This window comes from Antechinus flavipes, chromosome 1 (assembly GCF_016432865.1).
Source record: "Antechinus flavipes isolate AdamAnt ecotype Samford, QLD, Australia chromosome 1, AdamAnt_v2, whole genome shotgun sequence".
Lineage (NCBI taxonomy): Eukaryota > Metazoa > Chordata > Mammalia > Dasyuromorphia > Dasyuridae > Antechinus > Antechinus flavipes.
In genome coordinates this window covers 215,611,597-215,624,978 of record NC_067398.1, presented here as the reverse complement: position 1 = coordinate 215,624,978, position 13,382 = coordinate 215,611,597, and the positions used below count along the sequence as shown (strand labels likewise).

Here is a 13,382-nt window from a genome sequence, read left to right as displayed (position 1 = left end):
AAAAAAGGAACATTCAAATAATCCTAGTAAACAAAAATTATATATATATAAACCTCTAGGTTGAATTGCAAATTCTACTTTGATTTTATTTTCTTAACTTTACCTTTGGTCCCTCTTCATTTATCCCAGTTTTTCTTTTTGCCTCAAAAAGTTCACTATCAGTATTAATGTTAAACATTTAAAAAAATAGAAGTATTTTCAGTTTCCCTTAATATAACTGGTTATAAATGTCTACATTACTTAAGTAAGTTGGTTGGAATGTGATTCCATATGGTGTTTTCTGATCTGCTTTCTTACTCTGGAGGATAAGCAGCCTTTGACCCACAGCTGGCATCTTGTTAAGAAAATGTTTCTTTATTCCTTATAAGGCATGGGCAGACTATTGCGTAATGGCAATGGGTGGTTACATTTTCATTGTGCTGTAAGCTGACTGGAACATACCTCCAGGCAGCTTTTCTCTCAGCCTTTGTTACAAGCCTTGAAATAATAAAATTTTAAAGAAACAAGATTAAACTATCAACTGTGAAAAATGGGAGGTTCCGGTAAGTGAACATTATTTGTGTGAAGCATAATGATGTAGTTCCCAAATGGGGTTTTATTTAGAGAACCTTGGGTTCTAAAATGCTGATACTTTCTTGAAACTGAGTTAAAATGATTCAGCCTCATCTGTTGCCTTTGGTTTTTCAAGCTGCAGTGATTTTGTGATTACAGTAAAGAATATGTCTTTGAAGTAATGTTAGAACTAAGTTTTTCTTATTATTCAGTTTTAATCTGCATGCAAATGTGATTAGGGGAAGGGAGCCACTTCTGTATCCTCCAGCTCCTGAGGCAAAGATCATGTGTATTTTACTACATCTTCTGTTCTCTGTTTCATTGTGCTGTTAGAAACTTTGTGTGCCTGTCAGAGGAACGAAAAACTGAGAGAGAAAAAGCATGAATTAACATAACGTGTCTGAGAGGAAATGTTTGAGAACAGTGCTGGATGAAATGAGCTCAAAATGATTCTATGACTCGATGTTCTGTTAGGCAGTGTAACGTTGCGGAAGCCATTTATACTTTGCTGTGGATTTGATCCAGCAGAAAAGACCAAAGCCACAGCATCTGACTGCTGGTTTCTGCTGATATGGGAGGGAGCGCCCTTCTTTGTAAAACCAAATTGCCTCAACAAAGCAGGGTGAAGATTTCATGCAGACCACTTGAATTGTGACAGTTTTCTTCTCTGAAGTGAGTTATTTTCTAGTGACAAATTTGAAGAGTTTAGGAAGGGAAATTTTATTAAGTGAATCATAAAAGATAAGAATGACCGTAAAGTGTTAAGCCCACAATCCACAGCTCAGTATTCTGTCCCCCACACCAGCCACAAGTTATAATGTTAGCCACAAGTGGTTAGGAATATTTATACCCCAAAGCCCTGGATTCCCTTACAAAGCTCTTGGTATTTACCAAAGGATTCAGAAGGCTGTACCTCTGATTTCAGTGGTACCCACTCCCACGTACCTACACAGGTCAGCATCTCTTCTGCTACTTGTAGTCTTTGTTGTCTAAAATACTGAGAGGTAAGGTAACTTCCATAGAGTCACATAGTTTGTGTGTCAGAGGCGGCTCTTGAACCTAGGCTTCCTGACTGGAATTACTATTTCATGCTAACTCTCCCAATATTATATATGTATTTTTAAAAATAAATTTTATAGATGCTTTTTTTTTTACATCATCATTTTCAGGTAGTTATCTCTCTCTCTCCCAACCCTCCCCCCCCAAAAAAAATTTAAAAACAACTGTCCCATGTCTAACAATGTATGCAGCATTCTAATCAAGCAATCCTAATAACACTATCAAAAGAGAGGGGGAGGTTTTGCTATTTGGTCTCTTTAAGCCCATGGTTGGTTTTTCAGTTACTCAGTTTCACTAAATTAATTTTGAACTTCATTGGGCTTTTCAGTGTATACTGCAGGTTTCTAAAAGTGCCTTCTATTTCTAGTACCTTGAAATTTGGTGAACTAATATATGTTTATTCTTGATAATTTTATAAATTTTACGCTCAACCTTCATCTTTGTAGGTCCCAAACACCATAGGGTTCTGGATGGGAGAAATTTACTGTACTGATAATAAGCATAAATACAATATCATAAATACATAAATACCCCCAAAGCAAAAATACAATAATTTTAAATGCACAGAAAAAATAGAAAGGAACATAAATAGAGCAATTTTGTTGCTACTTTGTTAAATGTATATATTTATGTGTATATGTATATTGACATATGTATCTCAAAAATTAACTGTATATAATGGAAGTTCTTTGTTTCTTAGATAATAATTTTTCTTGTCCTTTATATATTATAGTAGTTTGTTTATTGATAACTGTTAAGTTCACAGTTTAATTTTTTTTTCAAAGAGCACCGAACTTGTCATCAGGATACCTGAATTCAGATTTTATATCTAACACTGTGACCTTGGGAAAATTATCTCACTCTTCTCAGTCTTGGTTTTCATATCTGTAAAATGCAGATTTCCTGCTCATTTCCCAGGGTTATTATGGAAAAATTTTATTGGAAACCCTAAATACTCTATAAACATGAAGTATGATAGTGAAGATTGTGTTCAGACATTGTGATTGATTTTTTCCAAATTTTCTTCAGCTTTTTTATATCTTTCTTGATCTGCAGCCATGAGAATTACATTCATTCTGTTTTTTGTTACCCTCTTACAAATACCCAGAATTTTTTGGCTTTCTTTTTGGCCCTAGAAATGCATTAGACCATTGTCCTCAGGGAACAGGAAACACTTTACATCTAGAGTTAAAATTTTGCCTAACAGAGTGAAACACATCTGCCAGACAGCTTTCTCAGATTTTCCTTTATAGAGAGCCCAATCTTAAGTTCATTTAACCATCAGTCAAAGATAATGCCATCTACAAAATTGGGAAGTAGAAAGAGAACAAGAGTAAGTTCATGTTGTTTCAAGTCTCAACTCTTATATACAACTATATCTCCTAGGTGGACTGTTTTATGTAAGTCACTTACCCTCCATGTAAAATGCTAATAATAATATGTTTGCTGCCTACATCATGGGGATATTACAAGGATTACAAAGATAACATGATTAAAATGCTTTGTACATTATGGTAGGCTATAAAGGTTAGATTGTTTTATTAATTTGTTAAAGATAAGAATCTCTTAAGAAATTTGAGGATTGGGGACTTCCTGTTTTGAAGTCCTTAGGCTGATTCACAATCCTAACTGCCGATTTTAATGATATAGAGATGCTACAAACGGGCACTGTGAGGTTAATAATTTGTCCCTAAACATAAAGAAGCAGAACTTTAAGTCTTGTCTTTCAGAGTCCAAGCTTTCTCCTCTCTTCACACTGTTTCCAACATTGTTATTACTACTAATTGTATAACCACCAGATGTCACTAAATCTCTTGAAGAGCTACCAAAAAATAACATTAAAAAAAAATCTCACCCTCAGTCCTATGGAGGACCTAGCATTGATATTGATACTTCCTCCAATGATAGTGTTCTTTGTCCTCTACTCACATTTTGTTTCCTTTCTCTACATTTTGTTTCTTTTCTCTAAACCATTTCCCTGTTAGTGATAAAATATACCACTATGATTACAGCAAAGGCAAGGATTTTGTCTGGTAAGCAAATCTGTCAAAAAACCTTTTTTTAAAATCATACTGACTGGTTTTGTTATGCCACAGTTCTCTTTTATTATCCTGACTCAGTTTCCCTAATTGTTATGTTTCAGTTTATAATTTTCTGCTCAGTCCTGCAAACCTCCCCTCCCTCTTAATCAGAATATTTGATAAGGATAAAACATCTTATGTTTTAGAATATCAGAATGCCTCTCCTCTTCCCAAGCTATCAGAATATCTGATACTGTCTTATCAAGATGCCTCTCTCCATGTCAGGTTTCTCTGCCTATTATGTCATCCCATCTCCAGAGGCTCACCCCTCCCCCTGTCAGAGTCTTGGTCTGGCTCTCTGCACCTGAACTCGGCCCTTGCCTCAGTCTACTCTCTGAGTCTGAGCCATGTGTATATAGGCCATTGAGAACTCACATTGTTTGCTGGATTCTTGGAGACGATAGTCTCATTCAGCCCTGGGACCAAACCATGGATCTATTTGGTTCCAGTAAATCTCTCCCTTTTAAATAACCTAATCTCTATCTTGCCTCAGTTTCTTTGGCATTACAGTTTATCCTTGTCCACATGGCTAATCTTAAATATATACTCTTAACTCCAGTAAAATAGTCACGAGATCGTTTCTTCTTACAAATACTCCAGTGCCTTTTCCCTGAAAGTTTATTTTGGCTGAAATACTATAAATTCCACAAAATGCCTAACATCAGAGGGAGAGTCCCCAACCTTCACTTCCTAATCTGATCCCTGCACTCCTGGGAACTTCGATAGCAGTAGTGAATAGGGTGCTGGCCTTGGAGTCGCGAAATGGGAATTCATATCAGATTCTTACTAACTTTATGACACTGGGCAAGTCACTGAGTTTCACTTACTTTTAGTTTGCTCATATTTAAAATGGAGATAAGCACACCCACTTTGCAGTGTTGTCATAAGGATCAAATGAGGCCACGTGAGTAAAGCACTGCAAACCTTGATATGCCTTTAATTATCATGGATGTGGATCATATCTGGAGGTATTTGCTGATATCTGTATGTCTTCCCCTGGCTCTTAATCACTGCCTGGGGGGAGGGGGGGGGGGTGGCTCTGTGAGAGATGGGACACTTCAGTCAGCTTCCCTTTAGAATGTGAGCTTCTTTGAAGGCAGATATGGGTTTTGTTTTTCAAGTTAAATGATTTGCCCAGAGTCATACATCCAGTAGGATTAGATGAACTCAAGGCTTCTTGACTTTTGAATCATATACTCCTAAGTATTGATTATTCTGTTCAAGGTAGAGAGATAAGGTTTTTTCATTCAGGATAGACCAAAGATTTTAGACCATGTTATTTCATAATAGTTTCTAGAAGAAAAAGTTTAGTGAAGATACTTCCCATACAGATAATGCTTCTAGTATTTTACTATGTAAATATTGCTAGTTCTTGGTTTGGAGAAACTCTTTGTGCTTTTTAGTACTTTTGAATTCACTAATTCTTTATTTTATTGAAAATCTTAATATACTCAACACCCTGAAGCCATTTTTGTTATTAGTATCTGTGGTGTTTTTCTTCATTAAAATATTATAGTTCTCTCTGGAAGCAGGTTTCTTGGGGAGGTTTTCTGAAGGCAGCCTTAGTATCAGTTAAAAGTAAATAATCACCCAAAATGCAGCCAGCTGATAAAATGCAAATGTTTATTTTCTCCTTCCAAAATAGCCCGGTTCCAAGAGTTCTTGCAGATTGTCCTTTGCTTCTGCCTTTGCTTTCTTCAGCCTCCAGCCAGGCAAGTGGAAAATGGAATGGATCTCCCTTGCCTCAGAGATAGGGCTTGAGCTTCCTCCCAGAATGCTCCTCTCCGACCCCAGTCAATGTTCCTAAGTAACTCTCTCTAACCTGAAGTAACTAACTCACCTGAAGCTAAGAGCCTCTTTATATATGATCTCCCAAAGGTTGACTCCTCCTTCTGGAGGCACACCTAAGGGAGGTGTGAATTCACAAAGTTACAAAGTTTACTTTGGGAAGCTCCCATACTTATGAACTCCAATGAGTACTTAAATACTTCTTGCTTATATGAGTTCTCTAAAGGTGTGAACACAAGCATTGTTTCTATTAGTTCTACTTAGTACCTTGTTTCAGGTTCTGGCCCAAAACATCTCCTTGTAAGATCAGATCAGTGATACTGAACCATGCTAAATTAGATAATTATTGTCTCTATCAACTCTAATGACTTAACAATTTGTAAAGATTCCAACAAGTATCATCTGTTATTTTTCATCATTTTCCTAACATTGGACCATCCCAACAATCCTAGTATAAATCCAACCTGATCATAGTGAATAATTTAAGAAAATGCATTGCTGTGGTCTCATTTCTATTATTTTATTCAGTACTTATGCTGCAAGATTTATTAGTAAGATTGATCTATAATTTTGTCTACTTTAACTCTCCATGGCTTGTGAATCAGGGCCATATTTGTCTTATTAAAGGAGTTTACTACACATGTATTTTTGAGGAAAAGGGTTATTGTTCTTAGGGTTCAATTGTTTATGGGGATTCACTCTAAATGTTAGAATTCACTTGTAATTTATGACAATTTCTAAGACAATTTGCCTTTTGAAGTCTGCCCAGCTATATTGTTTTCTGTTTTGTTTTGTTTTGCAATGCTATTGGGGGGTTCAGTGATTTGCCTAGGGTCATACAACTATTAAATAATAAGTGTTTAAAGCTGGATTTGAACTCAGCTTCTCCTGACTCCATCCCCTGTATCACTTAGCTGGCCCTCCCCCCTTTTTAAATTTTCAACAAAAACATCTTTTAAAAGTTCATTTTGCCCCTGTATCATTGTGGCATCCTAGATTTAAAGCTGAACAGGACATTTGAGGTCATCAGATATAGAAACTGAAAAGAATTTCAGTGATTTTTCCTATGGTTACCCTGGAATAAACCTTTCTAGGTCAGAGTAGACTTTTTTCCTTTGCTTCTTGTCTAGTCAGTGTGAGGAATGGAAAGACTAGTTCTGAGTGAAAGTACTCCAGACAAGATCCTGCATCTGCCACTTGCCAAAGGACCTTGGACAAGTAACTTATCTCTCAAGACATAATTTTTTTTTTCATTTGTAAAATGAAAGAGTTGAACCAATTATTTTCTTTCTTTTCTCATAGATGTGTGGTCCTTTGTAATTCTGACTGGCTTCCTTAGTATGTAATTTCTCTTCCTGTTTCCCTACAACAGTTTTTCTTTAACTTGAAAACTCTAGAGTTGCAGTAGCATTCTTTGTCATGTTAAATTTAGGGGGTTTTGGGGGTAGATTCTCTCTGGTTCTGTTCTTCCCCAATTCCCATACTCCTAGGCAATTTTATAGTTTCTTGAACTATCCTGGGTCTTTTATCTCATCATGCTTTTCTGATGTTTTTCAGGTAAATTGTTTTTGAACTTAGACATCTTACATATTCTTCCAATTTTGCTGTTTTTTGACTTTGCTCTAATGTTTCTTAATTGTCATTAGGTTTTTGAGTTATGTTTCCTTCATTTTTTTCGGTGTTCATTTTTTTTTTCTGTAGGATTTATCCATTTTCTTTTCTAAGCTGTTTTGTGCTCAAGATTTCTATAAAGAACTTTAGTTGTACTCATCTTCTTCCCTTCCACTTAAGAGGTTTTATAACTACTTTCAGAGTCTTTGTGACCAATCCATTCTCTTTTCTGGTGTACTACTTTTTTAGCTATTGCAAAATCATTTTTTTCTGATGTTTTACCCTCGAGTTAGGGGCAGAACAAATCACCCTTACATCCTTTCCTTCCAAATTAACACACTACAGCTGTCTCTGACAATGAAGAAGAATGGCACCTACTTCTCTTTGTCTTGCTTCTTCTTTCTCCCCTATTCTCTTTCTTTGTTTACTGTCTGAATGAAGCTTACAAGAAGCCTTTATTGACATGGCGTCATCTGCCTCCAACCCAAGAATCAATTTACACCTTAAACATTATGTTTCTAGTTCTTTGTTTAAGGATGGAGAATGAACACTAAATCATCCTTGTAGATACAATCCCTACAAGGAATGGGAGAAAGGAGCCGAGAGAAGTAGAAGCAAAAGGCCTTTCATTTCTAGGCTTTCTATACTGACAAACCAGAAATCTTTTAGGTGAGATAAAGGAGTAAAGTCTAATGTAGTTTCATCTACTTGTCAGCCTCAACTTGAAAAAAAAAACATTTCACCTTTTATTCTTTCTACAAATTATATAGGTACCTAAAAAAAAAAAAGTCTTAGAATCATTTTAAAATTGAAGGAATTTTTAGAGTTCATTATTCCAGCCTCCTCATGTTACAAGCTGAGAAAACAGGCAATAAAAAGGGTGAGTGGATTTCTGATAGTCACACAACTAATTTAGCAATAATAATAATAGCTTCAAATTTAGCTATTTACATAATTTATGTAATATGTTAACATTTACAAAATATTTTCTATTCCTTGTCTTATCTGAGCTCCATCACTAATTTACAGATAAGGAACTTGAGAAAATGAGGTGAAGTAACTTCCTGTAGTCACATAGCTAGCAAATATCAGAGGAGGGATTGAGAGCTTTCAATAAAATATATAATCCCTAGTTGCCTTAGTAAACCTTTAGGTAAGTAGGAGGCATACTTAAAATAACATTATTTCTTGGATAAATGTTCTCTAAAATGGTTAGACTAGTTTACAACTTCACCAACTGTGCTTTAATTTTCCACATCCCCTCCAGCATTTCTCTTTTTTTCTCCTGCTTCTCTTAACCAACCTGATGGTTGTGAGGTGGTACCTCAAAGTTGTTTTAATTTGCATTTCCTTAATTAGTCATATAGAATTTTTTCATATAACTTTATTTTCTTCTGGAAACTTCCTGCAACCTGAGAAAATTAAAGATTTTTAGAGCATACTGAGGAGGATTTAAGAAGGAAGGAAGATAAAAAGGTAAAGGATGTAATTAAAACAAGTACACACTCATTAAAAGGCATACAGATAGAGAAATTGTTGAGGCTTCTTTCAAGTCTCAACTTAAGTCTCAGTTTCTACAAAAAACCTTTACCGATTCACTTTAATGCTAATGCCTTCCCTCAGTTAATTATCTCCATTATAACCTGTAGAGAACTTTTTTGTACATAATTATTTGCTTGTTGCCTCTTCCATTAGATTGTATTCTCTTTGAAAGCAAGGAATGTCTTGTTTGTTTTTAAATTTGCCTATCACTTAGAATATTGTCTAGTATATAGAATGCTTTTTATAAATGCTAGTTGACTGAAGGTCCCCAAAGGAAAGCCATTGTGTGGATTTCTTTATGTCCAATCTAGTTGTAACTGCAATAATAGGTACTTTCTCCTTTAGGATAGATAATTTTTAATTGAGACTTAAGTCAGTTATAGTTTCTTTTTTTGCTCATATATTTTGAATCTGAATTCAAAGGAGGCAGAATTAGTTTTAACTTAACAAGCTATTTTTAAAACAATTTAATTGAAAAAAATCTCATGTTGAAATATATCAAAAAGGAATAACATCATTTGAAGAAGAAAAAATATTTGCTTTGATTAACAGTTTATTGTTTGGGATAAGTTTTTAGTTTTGTTTTGTTGGTTTTGGTTTCTTACTATTTGATTAGACAGATGTTAAATCCCTAAATTTAACATTATTTTTTAATTCTGAAGTTAAATACCAAAAAGGGGCATTTCCATATGTGATATGTGTGTATATATGTGTATGTGGGTATCAGAATGCCAAAAAAAAAAAAAAAAAAAGTGCATATAAAACTTTCCATTTCACATAACTTACTTTTAAAAAGCATTTTAAAATTAATCTGTTTCTTCCATTATCTCCACCCCACTCCACTTTCATTAAGCAAAAAAACAAAAAACAAAACAAAACAAAAAAACCTGTAAAAATAAAGTCATCAATATATAGCTGCATCATCTGGCAAAACAAATTCCTACATAAGCCATACCCCCAAATAAGTTGGTTTTTGTTTGTTTGATTTTTGCGTTTTAAGTTCCTCACTGCTCAGGGGGCGGTAAATGGTATCTTTCATCTTCGTTCATTTGATTTCATGGTTTATCATTGCAGTGATAAGTGACTTTTGTTGTTCTAAAGATTCAAGATTGTTTTTATGCAAGATCTTGTTATTTTAAATAAATTTTTCTCCTAGTTCTGTTCAGTTTACTAGAACTTTTGGTCTTTAGGTTTATCCTCTGCCGTAAGACTAACACTTGCTATTTTCTATATGAATGAATTGTAAAGTAAAAATTTTGTTCATGACCTTATCCCTTATTCTCTTGAAGATGTAAATATTCCATTTCTTTTCCAAGACTAGCCTCTCAACCTGAAGAGGTCTTCAGCAATTTACCTCATTTTTTCTCTAGCATTTCAGTTGCCTTACTGGGTTCTTTCCTTTCTTTCTACAAATATTTATGCCTACCCATCTTAAAACAATCTTCTCAAACTTTGCTTTGGTTTTGTTGTCCCCTCTAGCTACCTATAATGCTTTCATTGCTAAACTTCCTAAATATATAGCAGTCTCTGCCTCTACTTAACACCCATTCTTTTCCCCTTAATATCCTAAAATAACTTTAATTCTTTTTATTCCACTGAAATAGATTACTGGACCTAATTACTAAATCCAGTATCTTTTTTTAGGTACCACCCACTGCTGTGCTTTTTTTTCTCTTGATTTAGTTTAGCTATTGATAAGTAGGGTTGATAGTCTGGGATTTAAGTTGGATTGTTAACTAGCAGTATAGGATCACAGAATCTTGGTAGCTAAAAGTCTTCAGGCGTTATCTATCTGATAAGCAGCTTCTATCTGAACAAAAGTAACCTATCCAACATTTCTAACAAGTGATCATTTCTTTTTTTAAATCTTTTTATTTATTCCACTATTTTGCTGGCTTCTTTTCTTTCCTCCACATTATATCTAGATTCAGAATTCTTCTCCTTTTATATTTACTCCCCAGGGGAACTTATCCTTTCCAATGGGTTTAATTATCCTAGTGATTTTCAAATCAGCATTTCTAGCCCTAATCTCTCATATTCATTTTAATCTCATCTTTTCGTTTGTCTATTGGGCATTTCTGTTTGATTGCTTTCCTCTATTACTTCAAGTTTACAATATTCAGAACTAGAGATCACTATTTTTTGTTTTGTTTTGTTTTTTTAATTTAATTTTTATTTAATAATTACTTTATATTGACACTCGTTTCTGTTCCGATTTTTTTTTCCCTCCCTCCCTCCGCCCCCTCCCCTAGATGGCAAGCAGTCCTTTATATGTTGGATATGTTGCAGTATATCCTAGATACAATATATGTTTGCAGAACTGAACAGTTCTCTTGTTGCATAGGGAGAATTGGATTCAGAAGGTATAAATAACCCGGGAAGAAAAACAAAAATGCAGATAGTCCACATTCGTTTCCCAGTGTTCTTTCTTTGGGTGTAGCTGTTTTTGTCCGTCATTTATCAATTGAAACTCAGGTCTCTTTGTCAAAGAAATCCACTTCCATCAAAATATGTCCTCATACAATATCGTTGTCGAAGTGTATAATGATCTCCTGGTTCTGCTCATTTCACTTAGCATCAGTTCATGTAAGTTAGAGATCACTATTGATCACAAAATAGAAAAATTTGATTATATCAAATTGAAAAGTTTTTATATAAACAAAGCTAATACAGACAAGATTAGAAGGGAAGCAATAAACCGGGAAAACATTTTTACAATCAAAGGTTCTGATAAAGGCCTCATTTCCAAAATATGTAGAGAATTGACTCTAATTTATAAGGAATCAAGCCATTCTCCAGTTGATAAATGGTCAAAGGATATGAACAGATGATTCTCAGGCGAAGAAATTGAAAACTATTTCTAGCCATATGAAAAGATGCTCCAAGTCATTATTAATCAGAGAAATGCAAATTAAGACAACTCTGAGATACCACTACACACCTGTCAGATTGGCTAAGATGACAGGAAAATATAATGATAACTGTTGGAGGGGGTGTGGGAAAATTTGGACACTGATACATTGTTGGTGGAATTGTGAATGCACCCAGCCATTCTGAAGAGCAGTTTGAAATTATGCTCAAAAAGCTATCAAACTGTGCATATCCTTTGATTCAGCAGTGTTACTACTGGCTTATATCCCAAAGAGATTTTAAAGAAGGGAAAGGGATCTGTATGTGCAAGAATGTTTGTGGCACATTGTAGTGGCCAGAAACTGGAAACTGAGTGGATGCCCATCAACTGGAGAATGGCTGAATAAATTGTGGTATTTGAATGTTATAGGATATTATTGTTCAGTAAGAAATGACCAGCAGGATGATTTCAGAAAGGCCTGGAGAGACTTACATGAACTGATGCTAAGTAAAATGAGCAGGACCAGGAGGTCATTATATACTTCAACAACAATACTATATGAGGATCAATTCTGATGGACGTGGCCCTCTTCAACAATAAGATGAACCAAATCAGTTCCAATAGAGCAGTAATGAACTGAACCAGCTACACCCAGCGAAAGAACTCTGGGAGATGCTATGAACCACTACATAGAATTCCCCATCCCTCTATTTTTGTCCGCCTGCAGTTTTGATTTCCTTCACAAGTTAATTGTACACTATTTCAAAGTCCGACTCTTTTTGTACAGCAAAATAACTGTTTGGACATGTGTACATATATTGTATTTAGCTTATACTTTAACATATTTAACATGTATTGGTCAACCTGCCATCTGGGGGGAGGGGGAGGGGAAAGGAGAGAAAAAGTTGGAACAAAAAGATTTGCAACTGTCAATGCTGAAAAATTACCTATGCATATATCTTGTAAACAAAAAGCTATAATAAAAAAAAAAATGAAAACAAAGAAACTTAAAAAAAAAAAAAAACAATATTCAGAACAAAACTCATCATCTTGTCCTTAAAACTTCTCTGCCTTTCTCAGCTTTCCTTTTTAGTGATGCTATCGTCTTCTCAGTCTATGCTAAAAAACTTAGCTATCTTTGACTCTTCCCTTTCTCTACCTCATATATAATCATTTAACAAGTCTTATCAATTTTTTCTTCATTATGTTTTTGTCATTTCTTCATTCCCATTACCATTAATTTAATCTAGGTCTTCCTGACAATTTCTGGAGATGGTAAAATGATTATCGACTATGAAATTGTCAGTCTGATCTACTTTTCTCTGGTTTTCATTCATTATAATCAAAGTGGCAGCTAGCAAATAACAAACTTTGTCTCAGGGCACTAATATCCACAGTCTTATCCCTTCTTCATTGTCATTTACACCCTTGCAGCCTTCTTCACAGCCTTCTACTGTCAGTGTTATAGAAAGGCACAATTACTATCCCTACCACCATTGCCAGTTCTACCACCATTATACCTCTCTCCTAGGACCATCTTTTGTGATAACTGTGCTAGCACCCCAGACACCCCAGAATCAGCCGGAATGAGGATAAGCAAAAGTCCTTGGTCTTTATTCTTGGTCTTTAGATGCAGGATTGAACAGGATGGACGCAGAATCTCTGCAACTACCTTCTTCCTCATCCACAGCAAAAAGTGACTCTGGCTCATCTTACACCACCCCCTAGTCCTTCCTACAATCCTCTGTATACATCAATCATTGAGCCAGCAAGGATAGTGGGAAGGACGATTTTCCAAGCATTATTGTCCAATCAGTAATTAGCCCTAAGACAATTTCTGGAGATGGTTGAACCAACCTCAGTGCAATGACTCAAGAGTTTCAGCCCTCTACAGTCTT

At 35.1% G+C, this 13,382-nt stretch overlaps 1 protein-coding gene across 1 annotated transcript in view; it reads left to right on the top strand.

Annotated features, from left to right (window-relative positions):
* The first annotated feature begins 412 nt into the window (after positions 1–412).
* GLIPR2 (GLI pathogenesis related 2) overlaps positions 413–13,382 on the top strand; it is a 50,218-nt gene continuing 37,248 nt past the window's right edge. Inside the window, exon 1 of the mRNA XM_051996290.1 lies at positions 413–542. Within this exon, the coding sequence (XP_051852250.1) occupies positions 530–542 (13 nt within the window). The 5' untranslated portion in view covers positions 413–529. The remainder of the gene's footprint in view (positions 543–13,382) is intronic.